At 44.8% G+C, this 19,947-nt stretch overlaps 1 protein-coding gene across 1 annotated transcript in view; it reads left to right on the top strand.

Annotated features, from left to right (window-relative positions):
- The window catches only part of ADAP1 (ArfGAP with dual PH domains 1), a 76,302-nt gene that overhangs the window by 1,541 nt on the left and 54,814 nt on the right, over positions 1-19,947 (top strand). Inside the window, exons 2-3 of the mRNA XM_085300497.1 lie at positions 9,912-10,042; positions 12,922-13,013. Of these exons, the coding sequence (XP_085156623.1) occupies positions 9,912-10,042; positions 12,922-13,013 (223 nt within the window). The remainder of the gene's footprint in view (positions 1-9,911; positions 10,043-12,921; positions 13,014-19,947) is intronic.

The following is a 19,947-nucleotide window of genomic DNA, read 5'->3' on the forward strand; positions in this document are numbered from 1 at the left end:
GGGGAGGATGCACTGGGGCAGGGTGCATGGAAGGGGGTGCAGTGGGGCAGGATGCACTGGGGTGGATGCAAGGAAGGGGGTGCAGTGGGGTAGGATGCACTGGGGCAGGATGCATGGAAGAGGTTGCAATGGGGAGTTTGCGGTGTCAGGGCAACCAGGCTGAGCCCCAGGCGAGGCAGGGGGGAGGGTATCCCCTCCGCCCCCGCAGCCCAGCTCCACTCCCAGCTGTGGCAATGCTGATGTCATCCCAGGCTACTCCGGCAGGTCTCTGAGCCTGTGTGATCTGCAGTGCAGACGGAGCCCTCCACATGGGTGACACTGACATTTAATTAAGTTGCACGGGTTTCCAGGCACGGAGCGGGTGGCTGGTGGCTGCTTGGCAGGCAGGGAGCGGGGCCGTCGGAGCTCGGCGAGGGTGGGTACGTGGCGCCCGCTTACGCTTTTCATTATTGTTGCCTTGCAAACAGAGCATGGCTTTTGTTGCCGCTCCTGCTGTACCAGTGAGCAAACACATTCAGGGAACCAAATGCTTTGCCATGCCTCTTCCTGCCTGTCAACCTTTGACCAACATGCCATAGGCTGCAGGCTTGCAGGCTTTGCCCACTTAATGCAGTGGAGATGACAGWGCTAAAATGTCCATAGACCTGCTATGCACAGAGGTTATAGGGAGAGAAAAATCTGAGCTAGACATGTCTTCCTTGTCCTTTGCATGAGTGAACTGTTGGGGTCCAGGTGTGATCACAGGAAAGCCCAAGGCTTGTGGAGCAAAGCGATGATCTGGTCTGCATGATGTTATGGGACTTACTTTTGAGAAAAATCTTACAGATTTGCATAACAACTAACTTTTTTCTAATCACCTCACAGAAGACACTAAAAATTTGTATTAGCTTGARCAGGATGCTTCTAAAAGAGATGCAGAGAAGGGATGTCCTTTTTCATCTCGTTCTGTTGGTTTGAAAAACAAAAAACTTCAGCAGAACCTTATTAATTTCTGTGTGTGTTATGGATTTCTTTGGAATTTCAGTGTCTGTGGAATACTACCATGCAGCTTGCACTGTTACCAATGGGTTTATAATCCTGATCTGCAATTTGGAAAAATGCTGTTGATCTTCAGATGTGTTGTGTCCCCCAGTATCTGGCTAGAGAGGACAAAGCGCTTTCTGAACAGCGTGAACGGCTTTGCAGCACGGTGCAGCCCTGCCTGCTTCCACCCCTCTGCTGGTGGCGGCTGCTGCTGCTGTGTAACTGCAACAACCCACCTTGTACTTACCTTGCCGAGCACAGCTGGGGCTCGCTGAATAGGTGTCTCCTTAAATTGCTCCTCTCTGGAGGAGACTTTACAAGCTGGGGCCGTTCAGATCRGTGGGATAATTCTTCCTTGTGCTGTGTGTAATGTAAAGCCCCTCCGCAAAGTGGGAAGTTTCTCAGCAGCAGCAGGATCAGGATGAAGCTGTAGGTCAGTGAAGTAGCTCATGCTGGGGAAAAGATGGTTGTTGTTAAAGACTCCAGATGGGCTTGTAAAATAACAAAGCCGTAGTTTGCTTTTGGTGATGCTTGCTTGCAGAGATGTCTTCAGTAAATTTGAAACTTCGAGAGGAGAATTTGGGCCAGTATCTTTTGTAACATAAGATGTGCTATATTAATACTATTCAGGCTCTCTTCTGAACTGTCACAGGGCTATTTCCCTGGGACTGGAACTCTGTTCTTAAGCGGTGTTTTTTTAGTGATCACTTTGCTTCAGTTTCTTTGATGAATGCTACTCGTGGCACTGTGATGTGCTCATCTGTCTGGGAGTGACAGTAGACTTGAAATACCTCCCCCAACTGTATTCCCTGGGTTACTTGAAACCCAGCTGAAAAACAGACACATACCTTGTGCCTGTTGGTGATGCATAAAATATTCCTTCTGAATTCTGGTATTCATCCCGGTGTAAACAAGAACAGCAATTGCTGCAGCCATTCTTAGTGTGGGCGCAGAATAAAGGGGTGGGAATAGCGGTGTGTCCCTTGGCTGATATCTCTCCCATCTGCAAGCGTGCTTACGCCCATATAGATGAGGGATCACAGGACTCCTTCCCTTGGCTTGCAGCGGCCAAACGGACGGGCACGGTCATGGGAGCTTCAGCCCTGTGCTGACTGGTGTCCCGAGAGCTCCAGAATGACGTATAAATGTGTTCTTATCAAAGAAATGGGATGTTCAGAAAGTTAAAAGTGAGAACTGGAATTGAATGGACAGCTAGAAACAGGAAAAGTACTGAAGCAGAGAAAATGAAGTGAGAATGAAGGAAGAGCAGGGGTGGAGGGAATGAACAGAGGATGGGAAAGCAGGAGCTATTTGTCCTTTCCCACATGTGTCATGTGCCATCCTATTGCTGGTCAGGTGCAGATGGGATAAGGATCCTTGATTTATTATTATTACTTCTAAAATGGGTGTGTTCCTTTCCTTGAAACCCCACAGCTAATTGAGGGCCGATGATAAGAGATGGCCATTGAGCTAAGGGATACTGATGACAAAGAACAGGATGAGTCAGAAATATAATAAGAGAAAATTGGTGTAGTAGTTGGTCTTTTTAATTCTGTGTATTTGGAAACTAGCTGTTTTTTCTTTTTCTCCTGGAAATTTTTGTTTCAGAAGTCAGCCAGTCAGTGGACATTTTTTTTTCCCCTCTTCTGTTGTCAAATGGTTTCTTTTTTTTGTTACCATTTTGGCATTTTGATGAGGCTCAGTAGCCATAGCCATTGAAGAATGAATTGTCTGAGGTATTACAGTCATGTAACAAAAATGTGCGTTCCTGCTGCAAAAGACCCTGCAGCTCAGCATCACAGTGTCTGAGCTGTGACCGTGCAAAAATCTAAACCCTAGGATGGAGAGGGAGCAGCAGGAGAGTGAATGCTTTTTCTATTAGACTTTGTGGGTAACTTTGTCGCCACAGAATTGTGGAAGACATCTCGTAGCTGGATCCTTGCTGAGATTTAAGCAAAATTTACTTATTGTCTGGACTGGACTGGACCAGAATCTATTACTTAAATAATCCTAATTGAGGGCAAGTCCCACAACCAAGACTACCACATTCAGGATTTCCATTGCCTTGGTTTGTCCACAGAATATATGTACTTGTATCTGCATGGAGCATGGCAAAAATCCTCACAGATAAGATTTTGAGGATCTATCTCCAGAATAACAAAAGGGCTTACAGGGCCCCTGGCCATGACAGCTGGGAGTGCAGGAGGACACTGAAGCAGAGACTGAAAATCAGAATGGAGAAAGATCAAAGAGGATAAATTTCTCATCTGCAGGGTTTTGTGTTGTTTTTAAAAAGCTTCTAATTAATTTTTATTAATTGTATCTTTGCAAAACTTTGTTTTGCAGTGAAAGGCTGTTTTGAATTGAAGAAAAGTAGTTGCAAAAGCTCTATCCATTCATCTGTGATGAATAATGAAACTGCATTAGCTGCACCTTTGAGACTGAATTACGAGGCAGAAGTCACTAGAATAAAGTTATCTGGGGCATCGGATACTGTCATTACGCATTTCTATGTTGGAGTCTGGTTCCTAGATGCTGGTTTGCAGCATGTTTATTTTGGTGGTTTTAAAGATGTGCTTTCACTAAGGAAGATGGCATGTTAAATGCAGTCCTAAATGCGAACTGAGCAATCTTTCCAAATTGCAGATGTGTAATGGCTCTTGATGTATTAGAATAACCTTTCTTCTTCAAGACTAACGTGGCAGGATTTTTATTTTATTTTTTTTTTTAGTGGTTCTTTGTCTTGGGCAATCCTTCCTCACATCATGAGATGGATGGTTATCTCAGGGCATAACAAGACCTTGCATATTGCTCTCTGCTTCATTTTTCCATGGCTTAGGGTTGTGTTTCCACTGAGCAAGAATCGTCTTATGTCCTGTGTTGTCATAGGACAACAGTGAGGCCCTGAAGACAGAAGTGGGAATCCTGTCAAGCAGGATAGACCCTCCAGCAGTGGTTTTCTTTGGCTTGTTTTTATCACTTTCATTTTTATTATTTGTGGGGATTACTGGGATAGGGACCCTCAAGGAAGGTTAAGCATTAGTTAAGCACTAATTTCTGTCTGTGAGGTGCAGAAGGGAGGGGAGATGGAGGAAGAGCCGAAGGGCAGAAGGTGAGAAGTAGAGGGAAATCTTGCATCAGAGCACCCTTGTGTTGTGAAGCTGGGTGTATTTGGCCTTTGGGTGCCATAGTGTATATAAAAGCCTATGAGGAGATGTACAACTGAGATTGTTCCCAACACTTTTTCTACTGGCTCAGCATCATCTTATTTTTAAAGTAAGTGAAGCTATTTCATTCTGTTGACTTCATGAAATAGTGGTGATTACAGGAAAATACATGTATGCAGGGGATTGCTTGATTTGTTCTGGATTAAGGAGGGTATTGAAAAGATTTGATCTTTAAACCTCTCCATCCACTATCTAATCACCGGTCCTAAAAACACAGATTTAGAAGAGAACTGACTGAGTCTTCGGGTCCTGTCTCTTGCTGTCTTATGCAATGACATCTTCTAATCCCCCCCATGAAATGATGGGGCTCTATCTTGTAACTCATTCTCTCTTTTGCCCCCACTACCTCCTACTAGAAAGCTGTTCCAGAGCTTCGCTGCTCTAATGGCGTGAAACGGTCTTCTCATTCTCAAGCTAAATGTGGAAACTTGTTCCCGCACCTCCATTGTCCTCTAACTTAAATAGTTCTTTTTCTTCCCTGGAATTTGCCAGCTCATCTCCCTTGGTGTACACAGAGTGATGGGAAAAATTCCCACAGAAGTTGTTTCCCTCGATTCCATGTTCTGCAGTGAAAAGGACTTTTTGAAACCAAGACTGCTTAATGTGACTGTGCTTTCTGACCATACTTTAAGGTGACAGTTTGTCCTTTTCTAGTTCCCAGGTTTGCAGCACTGTTGTGGTCTGCAGACCACAGCAGAGGGGGCTGCTGAGACCTGGCAGCTGAATAAAAAGACCTTGGCATGTTTAATACCTTCACCGAGAAATTTTCCTACTTAGTGAAGTGTTGGTGGGAGTCTGTTTGGCTTTAGTTTTAATGTCTTTTATTGTTATTTTTAAACATGCATGACTAGGGCCTGTTTATTAACCTTCTAGCCTTTCCTCCAGAGTAAATAGCAGCAGAAGTTTAGTGCAGAACATGAGGTTCTCCTGACTGTGGTATTAAGTAAAGCCTTTTCTGCTTGCTGTTCAGCTGCTGTTGATTTAATAATGTTGATTGTACAAAAATTCCCATGTTTACATGCATGTAGGATATGCATTACCTTCCTAGTACACAGTAAAGGAGGCTTTGCAGGCCTAGACAGTTCCTTTTCTCCTCTCCAATAATTTCTTATCACAGATGTTGGTTGGGGAGTGGGAGGCAGCAGTACTTGCTGGTGGAGGCGTTCACGGGAGGTTGCTGTGCATTCACCCCATGCTCTTGGATGCTTGTCTTGGCCTGGCCTGTAGCAATAACTGTTAGTGGTTTAAGGCAGGATAGGTCAAGTGGGGGCATATGAGTAAATTTACGGACTCTGAGTTCTTGTCTTATGAGTACTTTGAGTCTGCAGCTGCTCTGATTTGTGTGATTTTACTTGGGCTAATGGCATTTAGGGCTTTGGAGATGGGAACCCTGAGTTTATATCTTGGATAGAGGAAAGAGTTGTTGGAAAGAACTGTATTCTGCTGCTGTCCCACCTACAGGTCTTCTTTACTCACCTTTTGCTTTGTATATTCGCCCTAAGTCTTATGTAAGGTTCTTTTTGTTCTGTTTTTCTGATTTTAGCCTTTTTTTCCTTCCATGGGCTATTCTTGTGCTTAGTAATGCTGGATTCAAGCTGCAGAGCTGGTTGTTCTGTGATCCAGATTGTCCTTGGACCTGTGGTAGCAAAAGATTGGGGAACTTAATTTCTGAATTCAGTTCAGTGTTGCCCAAGTGTTTCGGTTTTGAATTGAATATTTCTCTAATCTCTTGCTTTGCCTTCTTTTTCAGATGAGCCAGCTATAAAAATACAAACCCGGCATCGTTTTTCTGAGTCTAGTTTAGCTTTGTTTAGCTTAGTTTAGCTTTAGCTTTAAATGAAGTTGCATCATATTTTTATTTTGAAAATCATTCTAATCTGTGCATGAGTGAACAAAAGTGTCTACCACGTCCTACAGTGAAGGCGCTCTACAGCTGGCCTCCAATATTCTGGATGATGATGCATAAGGATAAGTGACTTTCTACACTCATGACAGTGTGCTCTGTTTAATATTTCCCTTGCTCCTTGTTAGTCTTTATTCTTTTTGGCTTGGTATAATGGAATAAAGTCATTTGCTTACAACTTAGGAATGCTGGAGAGTTTTCATTAGGCTTTACTGCTGTTTGCAGAAACACTTAAAACTTTGGAGGCTTAGAAAAATGATCTGTTCTGAGCAGGGCCCAAGTAGTGAATAGTGCGTTGAAATGGCAACGTAGCATGATTTGGAAGAGTGAGGAATGCGTGGTAGTGACTGTTTGCTGGATCAGAACAGATAAAACAGCTTAAATAAAACTACTGAAATCTCCTGATGTTCAGTGTGGAGAACACACACTGACAGTTTAAGAGTCTCACGAGAAGGTGAACTTGAGCTAGCTGCAGAGAGAGGCATTTGTACCATCCAAGTTCCTGTGTCTGATGGCATATTTTGCTAAATCCATCTGTGGCCAATGCAGAGATGTGAGCTCTGAGGAAACCTCTCTTTCTGCTGAATGCAGAGCCCAGGAAAACTAATTTACTAAACTAACGGGTGGTAATGGCCCCAAAACTTTCTTGTTTGGTTATGTAAAGACACTTACGTGAGTTTAATCACATGCTTGATAAAATGTTGTCTTATCTTTAAGTCTGCACTAGCACTGTCATTTGAGAGGTTGAAATCCATGATTATGCCAAGCAAGGTTAACAGATCTCTATCCTTATCTACCATGTCCATGAGCTGAGACCTTTTGAGATATTTAGGGTTGGAGAGCACAAGTGAAGACAGAGACTGCAAATGGTTGAGGGAACGCTGTAGCTGCTGACACCAGCAAGTGTTACAAATGGCTTGAAAAACCATCTCTACAGAGCTGGGTATTAACCCAGGTCTGCAGCCATCTGCTGAGGGATCTGCTACCAGCTCCAGGATAAGCTCTGTGGGCGTCGAGGCTTCGTAGCTAGGTTTCTCTGGAGATTGTGTCACAAGTGCACAGAATAGGACTGCACAGAGCCCGAGAAGGGGAAGTCGGACAGGCAGAGAGCTCCGGAAGATGGAGTAAGGGAATCCTCTGCCCTCCTCCTTCCTGTGCGGGTGCGGTGCCACCGTGTCACAGGGGCATGCCAGCCTGCGGGGTAGTGTGTGTCCATAGCCCTCTGACGTGTTCAGATGGCACTTAGAAATTCCTCCTGGCTTCCAGTCACGGTTGGGGAAAGGGAAAGGTTGGCTTACTTTCTCGGTCAGGTATCTTCAGCCAGGATAGCAAAAGCAGTGAGAAATCGTTAATCAGTTATTTTAATGGTGACATTTCAAAGAGAGTTGCCCTGGCAAATCAGTTCTAGAGGGTTTTGGTACTTAGCAATTTTTATCTCCTCTGATTTGGAGGGCACCAATTCAACTCCTGAGACATCTTGAACTATTCTCCTTCCTCGTGTTCCCTTTGGCATCATAAACAATTGTCAAATTGTGCAGTTCTGGGCTGCAGCTGTCACAGTAAAGCAGCACACAAACAGCCAAGAATGTACAACTCTTGCATCCCCCCCTTGCCATGTGATTTTTGGATTTGAGATATATATTTTTAAAAGCAGACCATCAACGGACAAGAAGTTGCTATTAGTACATAGTGGCAATGTGAATTGCTTGGTATCCGAGTCCCTGGTAGGCAGGGCTAAATGTGCAGCTCTTTCAGGGTGCTCCATTACGTTTGCTGTGTTTGATGCTGTCGTTTGATAGAAGTGGAGCTTGGACCTCGGTGAAAGAGGATACACTGAAGGAAAGGTGACCAGCAGGAGGTAGCTGGTAGGYGAGGCCAAGCTGAGATCAGCTTTTCCAAAAGTTAGGTCTTGACACCACTGCCACTGTAGTCTGCTCTTCTGAAGTACGTATGTGTTGTCATCTTCTGCAAAACGTGCAGATATGCTCCTGCGTATAGCCCAGTTTTTGCCTTCTTAGTTAAACATTGACTTTGTGTGGAGTGGAGGAGATGCATGCTTAAGAGWCTGGTTTAAAGACAATATTGTTGGCATTAGGAAAGCAGGACTTTACAGCCCCGGTTGTGACTACAGCTCCTTGCTTGAGGTGCTGTTCACCCATGCCGAGAAGAGACGCCTTGGGTGCATGATGGTTCGGTGTCTGGTAGAGCTGGCATCCCTCCATGTGTTCCTGAGAATTGTTTCTTCTTGGGTTCCTCCGCCCAAATAGATTCTTTTTTCCTTGCTGGAGGAARGTGTGCTGTCTCCCAGAGTGGTAGCACACACCAGAGCAGGCAGGGGAGAGCTTGCTTTTTCAAGCGGGCTTTGGGAATCTGAGTCTAGAAAGCGTGAAGAAATCCACCTGCGTGTTTAGGATAGAACTGCTGAAGTAAAACCCGCGGAGGCCAGGCCTGCTGTTCGGTTGCAGGTGTCTAGGGTGAGGACGGGAGACCTTGCGCAGGCGAAGCCCGTCCCAGGCCTGTGCYGAGAGAGCTGGCGCCGCCGACCCTGCGGGCCCGTCTGGGGAGCTGCCCCTCTTTCCTGGGGGCACCCAAACCTGGCGTGGCCAAGGGGAGCCGACCGCGCGCGATCAGGCTGTTTGGTTAGCTGGCGGATTTATACCCGGGCAACGATGCCGTCGGGCCGCCAAACTGCCCTCGGCCGGGGCGAGCCGGGAGGGCGGCTGGTGGCGGATCCCGACGAGGCTCCCGTCCGAGAGCCGCGTCGCTGCCCCGCAGCCCGGCCCGCGTCCTCGCTCTCGGCTGCGCCAAGACCATTAAATATGTATACGGAGCGGAAAGCGTGTTCCCTCGCTTTTTATAAATAATTGCTGCGCTGCGTGGAGCGTTTAGCGTAATTACTGTGGGAGAATAAACAAATTACGACAGTTTGCGAGAAGAGGAGGCCTACCCTCGCTCATCAAAGGCGCCGCGGGGAGCCGCGGGGCCTCTCGGATTTTGGGGGAGGGCGGGCTATTTGGAGAAGGGCCAGAGGTGGAGGCGCCGGCTCGCGTGAGGGTTTTGCGTCCGACTTGGCGACTTACAAGGAAGCTCTTTCTCCCGGGGCTCGGCTGGAGCAGCGAGCGTGGTTTCGCTCAACGTGCAGAGCCGCCGCTCGCGGCGTTTTTCCATTAAGGCCGGGGCTGAAAAGCCTCCTGGCTCAAAGGAGCTGCGGGAGGAAGGAGGCTCTGTGCAATGCCCCCACTGAGGGGGGGAAAAATTAAATTAAAATAATTCCAAAAAGCCAGGCAGCAGAACGGCACGATTTCCCTTAGCTGTTTGTTGTAGTGCCTGGTTTCTGTGCCAGGGGCGCTCCCTCCTTGGGTGACATTTACCTCTTCTCCTCCTCTGAGCAGTGAGTGAGGTTGGAGGTCTTGGGCCAACGCAGTTGTCTGCACATTGGGTTTCTCTGAACAGCTGCTGCCTCTGAGGTTGCAAATCTGGTGTTTTTTGCCTAAACGAGCAGAAGCGGACATCTGCATGCGTACTTACGAGAATTTTGTTGTAATGGTCAGTGTGATTGGTATAATTACTAATATAAACTCCCACGTGCCTATGCTTTTGCATTCATCTGAGGCCTTTAGAGTCAGGGCGCTTGCGCTCAGGTGGCTTCTAAATTCGACTCCCGTCCCCTGTCCCATCTTGTTTCTCTTTCCTCTTGCTGTGCTAAATTTGGTAACCCCGTCACACGCTGTTTTCTCTCCTTTTTTTTTTTCTTTCAGATCCAGACTGGGCATCACATAGCCTGGGAATCTTCATCTGCTTAAACTGTTCAGGAATCCATCGCAATATTCCACAAGTCAGCAAAGTGAAGTCAGTCCGTTTAGATGACTGGGATGATGCCCAAGTTGAGGTACGCACGTCTCGGACTTGAAATACCAACTAGCTTTGGTCACTGCATTTCACATCACTGGTGCAAATGCCACCTAGACTCTACTTTCCTTACCAGAAAAAAGCTGTAAAACACACTTCTTTCTAAAGGTGTCACAACAAGCATGATTTCAGAAAACATGTCTAAATGAATTTTGAATGCGGGAGCAAAGTCAAGCTTTCTATACTTACTAAATCTGACTGAAAAATGGAATAAGAATGTGATGAAGAAGCTGTGTAGGTTCCCCACCACCACCATAAAATTGTCAACAATTTTTGAACAGAGGCTATTTATGAATAAKTAATTTCAAAATGCATTTTCTCTGCTGTTGCTCACATCTTACCTCTAGCTCTAGTCTACAACCCCTGGCCAGCCTAACTAGTTATGGCTTTGTTCTGCTTGGCATTGAAAACTTTTAAACTCCAGTCTTGAACAACTGACCTCCTGCAATATAAATTCTCTCAATGTATGCAACACACCTGCCTGGATTTGTGTGATATTACTAAATGCAAACCGCACAAGGRAGCCTATAGGCTTTGACTATTGCTGTCTTTAAAGGTGTGAGGAATGCTACCAGTCCTTGATTTTTWTCTTGTATGTGGTAGCTCTGGGGATTTTCTGAAAGCTGCAGCTCATAGACTCATGTGACTTATGAGGAAAATGGGCCTTTGTTTACATGTCTTTTTTTCCCCCTCTTCCCTGATTGTTGAAAATAGATTGAATTTGTAAATTCAAGAAGCTCAAAAAACAGGAAAACAGCAACCCCCCCCCGTTTAGAAATAACAGAACTATAACATAGAACAGAACGTAACTTAGTTGCTCATTTTGCTAGTATGCTTGGAATATAATACAGAACAAAACATAGTTAGCATGTGCTACCTGGAAAAGGATATTTTTCTTACAACTATGAAGTACTTTTCACTAAATTTGAACAAAATTTATGAATAAGGAGGTATGTGGCATGTTTGCACTGTTTTCAGCTAGCCATTTGTGCAAGAGATCAAAGGAAGGGCTGTCATGGCAGGTAGGGTTCTTACCCTCTTTAGTTGTGTCTGAAGATGGCTATCAAGTCCAAAATAAGTGTTGCCGTTATTAAACGGTAGTAAATGGACTTAAAACACTTTGGCTACAAAGCTCAAGTGCCAGGTGTCAGCTTATACCTTAGGAACYGAGCTGCAAGAGCGAGTTGGAGCAGGCCTTTCAGGAAAAATGTTTAAGTCCAGATTTAAAACCTGAGGTCTCTAGACTCGTAGGGCTAGACCCAGTCCTGGTCTTAAAGTTTTGCCTGAGAACAATAAGCTAAGAAAGTGTCTCATGCTGCCTTGTGCCGTAARCAGTAGTTAATGTAGACCTTTTTTTCTGTCCCTTGTTCTTTTTCAAAAGGTTTCAYCTTCTAGTATCTCCATTGTGACCTGAAACACTGTAATAGCACTTTTTTGTTGTTTAATTAAAGAAGTTAAATTAAAGAAATTTTCAAAATCTCTTCCAATTCCAAGGTAAAATAGAATAAGTGAGGTTTATCCTGCTATAAAAACTTCGGTAACTGTGTTGTTGGGTTACTTTATAAAAGAGGGAGAGCGCTGTAGGCCACGTTTTTGGTAGCTAATGGTAGAACTCAAGTGGGCAGTTGACATACATGGGAACAGGAGTGTGTCATCACCAAGTAATGGCAGCATGAAGGAAGTCAGCACCTGCAAGCACTAGTCAGAGATTACTGGCTTGGCCCTCACAGCATCGTGTGGGCCTTTCACCACTCACCAGTGGCAGATCTGAGTGCTGGTCAATGCTAAGRTGTGGCTGTTAGTTCTTGGCTTCACCCAAACCCACTGAGCTCAGTAAAATGTCACAAGATCTTTGAGCCATGGCCAGCTTGCAGGCTGCTGTGTTCTGCCTGCTTCGGTCTGTGAGCCCCATTTGTTCAGTCTGTGGGGAGTAACTGGGAGAACGAATTTTCAGGGCTGTTAGCAAGACCAACCSTTAGGCTCTACATGAGAAACAAGTTTTTACTGAAGGCAGTTCTGTAGAGCAGCACATCATCCTACTATGTTATCCCCCACAAGCTCCTTTCTGTGGTTATTGGYATGGTTTTGCAAAAAATTGAATCATTTTGGAAGAGTTGATGTTATCCTCACTGAAGCAAATAGCGTAGGGCTTACTGTCAGGGACTGTTACCTTTCTGAAGTCTTAACATATGGAGACTTAAAGTTAGTGTCAGGTTCTGCCCTCTGGTTTGCTTAATTTCTGTGCTGGAGTCCCTGGGAGCCAGTGCATTTGCTAGCCTGGAGGTGGGAAATGCAGGAGACCAAACTGTGACCAGTTTCTGCTTTCTGCTTCTATGGGGACTGTGCACATGTGACTGGGGCTAGGACTCATCCTCAGGGATATTGAGCAGACAAAGCATCTGATCTCAGAGGATGAGGTTGATTCTCGCAGCTTGATAGCCCTGTGGTCCCTGCCGATGGATGGCACAGCTCTTGGAAGGGACAGCAGCCCAGATGACTGGCAGCCAATTCAAAATGATTTGATAGCATTTGCTCTGTACGTTTTAAGCAAAAGGCTTTGGGCCATTGGATACCACCAGTTCTCTGTGCCCTGTCTCTAAAATGAACCAGCCTGGGTACATCTCTGTGAAGTACTTCATAGCCAGGATGTCAACACATTGCCAAGGTTAATTTCTGAGCCCTGGCCTGCAGGCACAGCCTGTGCAGCGCTCCTCCTGTGCACAGTGCCAGGGAAGCCTCGCAGTAAGTGAAGAAAGGCCTTGTCCCAGTTATTTTATTTCTGTGTTGAATCAGTGGAGGATGAGGGAAAATACCAATAACATTTCTTAATTCTTTGTGTTTTTCTGTCTCTTTTTACAGTTTATGGCTTCAAATGGAAACAATGTAGCAAAAGCAAAATATGAATCTAAGATGCCACCATTTTATTACAAGCCAACATTTCTTGACTGTCAGTAAGTAAATACCTTTGCTGCTAAACCGCACTTACTTGTTTGCTTGTTTGTGCAGCTGAAGTCTCTCTAATATTTTAGTTTTAGCATGATACTTTTTTTTTTTTTTTTTTTTGAAATCACAGTGGGCACTGAGAATCTTCGTTCTCTTGAATGCATCTGGTAGAGTTTATACTACATGTGGGATCTTATTTAATCAGTACAGTTGCATGATGCTGGAAARTCAATAGTTTGTCTATTCCCTAAACCCTTCAAAGTTTCTAAGGCTGTGAAAAGGTCAATTTCTGCCCATTGATTTCCTCTACCTTCTCAAGTAGCCCTTCCACATTAAAATGTATCTTGCTTATCTGATGTATGAGATGCTCAGTTACTTGTAATATGAAAATGTTGTTTTTATTAGTGCTAAAGTGGTGGATTTTCTTTTTTTTCCTTCTTTTTTTTTTTTCTAAGTGAGAAAGCACATCCTAAGCTAGGACAGGTGAAAAGATGTTTTATCCCGTATAGTGTAGAGTAAACCTCACTAGAAAGCTGGGAGATCAGCTTTTGTAGACCAAAATGGTTGAGCAGCCAGAGCTGGTGCCACTTAGGGAGCAAGGAGATAAACTGAAATTGTTTGTTCAGTGAGATTCTGTCCTAGAGTCTAATCCTGCAGAGTGCTACGGGTGTTACCTTTGTAAAATCAGTGCCTCACAGGACTGAGTATCTGAAGGACATAATTTCCAGAGCCAATGCTTTAGTGTTAGCCAGGCAATGAGTGAAATAGCACCTGACCAACCCTGTATTGGTTAAATGGGTGTCACTGGGTGAAAAGAGAGGTTCAGCAGGGTGGCAGTGGGGTATGAATGAAAATGCTCAGTCCATCTGTGAGTCTCTGAGCAGCCTTTTGATGTATTCAAACATTGTAAGAGATGCTCAGAACAGAAATACCRGAAGAAATTTTAGGGTTCCTTGTAGGAGAAGCTGTTAAGTAGGGAGGCTCTACTTTGCATGAAATCATGCTGAAGGTGGGCTAAATGGCTCCATTCACGAGTACCTACACTCATCCTCAAGGTGATTTTTTTTTATCTATGTTTTTAACTCTGTTGTAATAGCTATTAAGAAGAGTTATTGTCTTATGTCATGCAAAAGGCTGTTTTATGAAGAAGAAGAGACATCTGTCATTCCTATGAAGCATCTGTGTGATGCATCCATTACCTACTATTTGATAATGCTAAAATGTTAAATTTAGGAAAGCCCAGGTGTGAACAGCACTGTCTGGGCTGATGATTTTTTTTTTTTTTTAAAAAAAAAAACACTAGTCTTGCACAATGTTAGCAGATCTTAGTTTTGATCTAAAATGACTTCTGGCATCAGCTTCTACCATTCCTATAATTAGAGAAATTATTTGAGGATTGGCAAAGACACTGTATATATGCTTTGAGTGCACTGTGATTATCCTGGTGGGATCATTTTTCCCAAAGAAAAAAAGTTCATCCTCTTACCTTTCCTACTGCTCAAACACCTGTGCTTTTATGGGAGGCAGCCCATGAAGAACTGTTCAGTATGGTGCAGTCCCAGTCAGAGCAATCCCATGGAGTCCTTAAGGCTTGTAGTATTTATGTAGGGGAGAAGACAGTGCAAATTCGACTGTAACATGGCAACTCTTTYGTTATTTTTTTTCTTTTTTACCCATTTCAGAGGAGGAAAAAATAGACATTTCACAGAAGCTATTTTCTTTTTAACCCCATCTCTCTCAAGGGAAACGGAAGGGCCCATATGTGTTTGACCATGTAGGGAGCTTGGCAGCTTTTAGGTTTGGCTTTCACCTCGGACTGGCCTTTTACATCACTTTTGGGTCCTGGGACTCAGGTTGGGGAGACAGTTCACATCTAGAATCAGGCCAGAGATTGCATAAGAGCTTAAGGTGTTGTATCTTGTCTTCAGCAGTTTTCCCAGTGTTGCTCAGACACAACTGTAACAAGGACACTTTCCTACAGGGGCTGACACAAACTTGATCCATTCCTCTCCACTCTCAAAAGATCCTGCCTCTTTTTCCCCCTGACTGCCAGAGTTGGCAGCCCAAGGACAGCAGTATCCCCTTACTGCAGGGGATACTGCAGTATCTGATTTGGTGGCCACAGGTTTCTTCTGCGTCATGATGTGTGTCTCRGCATCCCTGTGGGGTCTCTGCTGCCCTTTGCAGAGGGCTCTCATGTCCTTTTTTATCCTTGTGCATCAACTGCTTCTTGCATCTTGCTGTGTAAGTAGATTCCACTTCCTAAGATGGTGCATCTACTAAAAGAAATTGCTGCCAATTTCTCCCCTGCTTCCCCCTGGCTTTGGCTCAAAACCAAAAATATAGAGATTTTTGGAAATCTTTTGGCAGAGCAGTATTCATGCTTATTTCCCTTGCCTTCTCCTCAGAGTCTCTCTGATAGAAAGGAAAAAAAAAAGTGAACTGTAAGATAGCCATGTTACCCAGATTACAGAATGAGTTGATAGTTATGCCAGCAGCAACTACAAGGTGAATGCTGTCCTGTGATAAACAGGCAGCTCTCTTGAACTGTTCTGGTCCTGAGAAGATCCAGTACCATGTTTATATCGCTGAGATCTAAAATCCCGGCAGTCAACTGTGCTATTTGAAGACTTGCAGATGGAAATACAAGATTTTCACATAGTTGTAGCTGTGTTGCTGCTGTTGTCTGTATTAAGAGAAACAAAGTTCTAGGTGAGTTTTTTGTCTCTGAGGATCTTAAAACAATTTGCAAGCTSTATATTTGAACAGAGATGCATCCTCATTGCTTCACTGGAAGTCGTGGATGGTCAGAAGCTTTGGAATTAGTACATTTCTGAGATAACCTTGATATCCCCACATTAGAGGGCAGCTATTAAGCAGTAAAGAGACAGAAATGGAGGAGGCGCATACACAGCTGATCTAGCTGACTGTAGTTCCTTGCACTAAATTCCATGGCATGATTTTAATATCCTTCCTCTGAACTAAAGTGAAATGGCTGTAGTTCAGTATAATGGGAGTGAAATTCATATGCAAACCMTACTGAAGGCTTTTTGTTTATTTTGTTTTTTCTTAAGTCTCAATTAAACTGAATTAGCCATTGCATTCCAGCTTGAGCTGCTACTTTTGTTATTACAGGACAGGGCCCTGTTGGTGCATAAGTTGTTTAAATCTTTGTGAGGAGCACAGTCCTAGTATTTTGTGATGCTCCAGCACTGCCTGACAGGATTCAGAGCTCACATGGGGGTGCATGGTTGGAAGATCTCTCTGCAGCTTGGGGTATTTGGAGATCTGAGTACAAATYGCACTGAACTCTCCTTGCACAGCTCAGGCTGAAAGGCAACCAAAGCACGCCTTGCTGCTCAGGCAACTTAATGACCTCAAGCACTTCCATTCCTTCTGCTTTTCGGCTGGCAGAAATATCTGCGGCTCTTTTTGAGCTCAGTTACTTTGGCTTCCTTTGATAATGCAGCTTGGGCTTTGCCGCTAGTGTATTTTTCTTTTTTCATCCTGTGGTGCAGTTGCTCTGGGGGTTTTGCAGAGTGGTGGCTGGCTTCCAACCACAGCCCTGTCGGCTGTCCCTTAGCACAGGCAAGCGGTGCTGAGCTTTTGAATGGAGGGGGTGCCGTGGCTACTTTTCTCTGCAGCCATTCCCCAATGCCTGACAGAGGTGTGCGGGGCTGCTCTTAACCCATGAGAAACAGGGTGTTGAAGGCTTGGGTGCTTGTTCTTTTTTTTTTTCTTTTTTTCTTTTTTTCTTTTCTTTTTTTTTTGCTCAGCTAAGAGGATGAGGTAGGTCTAATCCTTCTGCAAGCTGCTGCTGCTCATGCGCCAATTTCTGTCTGTTTTGTACCACCGACTTGCGGATATTCTGCATTAGGCCATGTTTCAGCTGGGATGCCCTGATTTCTGAGCTGCCAAGGGAGCCTGGAGCTCCGTTTGTAGAGGTGTTCTCCCAGCCAACACCGCTGGGTCTCCGCAATAGCGGCAGGACGGGTCAGTATGGATGTGCTCTCTTGCAGTAACCCATCGTGTTCTGACACTATGCTGCAGTATAAGCAGCTGTGGGTATGTCACATGTTGGGAATGTTTCAAGGGTGATGTGCCAGGTTGTATTTTCTTTAGTTAGAGGCTTTCTGTGCCAGTAGATGGATATGTGCTAAGCAAGAGCAGGGAATTGCTGCTTTTTAAAGAGTATGGTATATATTTAGCTTTCTCCTTGCTTCATACCGAGTCCCATCACTGTAGCAGCGTTACTGGTTCCCAGGTCACAGCTCTGTATGGCACTGCTATGAGCCAGTCAGGATAGTGCCTCCTGCCACTGCCAGCACCATGCTGTCTTTTGCCGACCTGCGTTCTGCAGCATCTGGAGTTTTTGATACTTGTAATTACGACAACCCATGTTGGAAGGGCTGGGCATGCTTTGTGAGAACAGCTGTTGAATGCAGCCCTGCAGGATGCCGACATACGAACCAGAACGAAGACAGGCTGTTTGTTCATTTTAAGCTCCTTCGTTGTATAATGCATCCTCTGGAATCCGTTTGCTTTGGTTTCTTGCAGAATTGCTAAGTTCACAGAACAAGATGGAAGAARTGTTCCAGCGCCAGCTTGTCCTTTTGTCTTCTCGCCCACAACATTATGTTGGATTCCCTAGAAAATACTTGGTGTTTGCCTGCTGCATCTGGTTTCTGCCTCCTCCAGAAACCCCATTTTGGCTTTGTCTCTGTCAGAAAGTTGGCAAAGATTAGAGAAGTTGGAGGAGTGCTCTGGAATTGCCCAGGGAAAATTTGTGGTTGTGGATGGGCAAAAAAACAAAAACAAAAAACAAACAAAAACCATCCCCTTGTCTCCTCTTCTTTCCTGTCTCCAGCAGCTTGGCTAATGCATGAGGAACAGTGAGCAGAACAGCCAACTTCTGCACCACTGGGGAGTCCCTGAGGCTGAAATTAGTACCAGACTTTGCTCCTACTACACCACACCATTGGCACAAAAAGTGTTGGATGAGGACCCTAAACAACCAAAACCCTCTTTGGATGATCCTGTGTGGTCATGTCCCATCTCTGTCCCATGGTAGCAGATTGAGAGCCATAAGACAGCCTGTTCTGGGGCAGAGGCACACTGCTAGTGACAGGAGGCTTCTCATCAGTGGCCAAATTACAGGTGATATATGTGAGCATCCCAGGGAAAAGCAGATACGGGCTAAGACAGGAGAGTCTATATTTGGCTGTCTGGTTGTGTGTGGGAATTCAGACTGTGTATTTGCTGCCCATATCAACCTGCCTCTGCTCACAACTGGGACCCTGCAAGTCTGGAAGYAGAGGAGTGTGCACAAAACAGTCACATCTGGGCATGGCAGCATTTGGGGGGTTCAGACTGTTATTGGCAGGCATGGGCCTGGGGCCTGCTCTGYGGGGCAGTGGTGCAAAGCAATGACYTGGCTCCTGATCTTTCTCTACGTGCAAAGACAGCCCCTGCAAGCACTGAATCAGGTTTGAGTTACCRGTAAACAAAGACGGAAATGTAGCAAAGCTTTTTAGTAAAGATAAAGAGAAAGGCTTTGGCCGCATGCTTGGCTGTTACAAGACAGAGATGAGCTCTTACTTGGCTTTTGCAGTCCTGGAAGTACATCCATGCCCCTGCCCAGTACTTAAAAGCTGTTTATGTTGCCTCTTTGCTTGATTCGGGAACACTGTGCATCATTATGGGGAACAGCGTATAAGCTGCAGTGCATTACTCAGCTCTGCAAAGCTCCCTGGACATCATTTYGATCTGTTATTCCTCTCTCTGTGCTTGAATATGTGGGAGCTACATCTGGTCCTTAAACAGAATGCTTAAAGGTGCTGACAGTCAGTACCTTTGAGAACCTTGGTAGAAAAATGAGGGAAAATGAAATAGTATGAATTGTACCAGGTAGTTGTCTTRTCTGGAATGAGATGAGAAATCAGTCAGAGAGAGGATGTGTATCAGCAAGGCTCAAGTCTTGAAGAGTCATCTAAATAGTCATCTAAAGAAGAATGGCTATTGGCAGAAAAGTTGCTTGCTATTACAGTACAATTAAAATGTGATGAGAGAAAATTGCTTGGAATTCCCTGGATTTTTTTTTTTTTTTTCCAACCTTCTTTCCAGCTTAGTGTTTTGTTCATTTGGTAGTAAAGCTACTAAACCCACCACCTCATTCTGGTCTCTGGAAGTCAAGCAGGCCTCTTATCCTACATGTAGGAGGACATTATGAAATTTAGGATACAAAATTTTCACTTGATTTCCATCATGCCAGTGCAAGCTTGTTATTTTTGGCTTGTTCCCACCTATGTGTGAACATACTAGCACTGGTGGGTTTCCCTGCATGGCGCTTAGAAAGCTGCTTGGCTGCTTCTTGCTGGGTCACGCTTTAGGAGTGCCTTTGTGTGAAAGTTGCAAAAGGGTGGCCTGGAGCCAGCAGACCTGAATGCTTCTACAGAGCAGAACTTCCCTGGAGAAGATAAGTTGTCAATCCACATAGTGACATTGGGAACTGAAACGCTCTTTGGATTTGAGGTAGAACCCRGTGAAATAATTGTGGAGGTACCTCTTGACCAGACAGGCTTTGCAATGAGCTCTTCGCCCCTTGTAACAGAGGAGGTATCTAGTCCTTGTGGTGTGATTTCTCTGGTTAATTACTGACTTCTAACTTGGTAGAGCCCTTTTCCTTTTTGGTTCCCAAATACAGACTGCGGTACTCCCTGGAGTTTAGGAGGATTTCAACTTTTTGTCCCTTAGAAATATTAAAATATTTGGAAGTTCTAGAAGCATCACTGCTGGGACATTAGTACTTCTGCACAGGTCTATGGACAGAGCCCATTTTATGAAATTTAGGCATAGCTTTGGGACTCGAGGATTCCTACAGATGTGAGGGACAGAAGAAGCCTCGTTTTTTGGGATACGCTTACGCTGTTGCATGGTCCTTGC

This window comes from Rhea americana, unplaced genomic scaffold (assembly GCF_003343005.1).
Source record: "Rhea americana isolate MKP2758 unplaced genomic scaffold, rheAme1 scaffold_10, whole genome shotgun sequence".
Lineage (NCBI taxonomy): Eukaryota > Metazoa > Chordata > Aves > Rheiformes > Rheidae > Rhea > Rhea americana.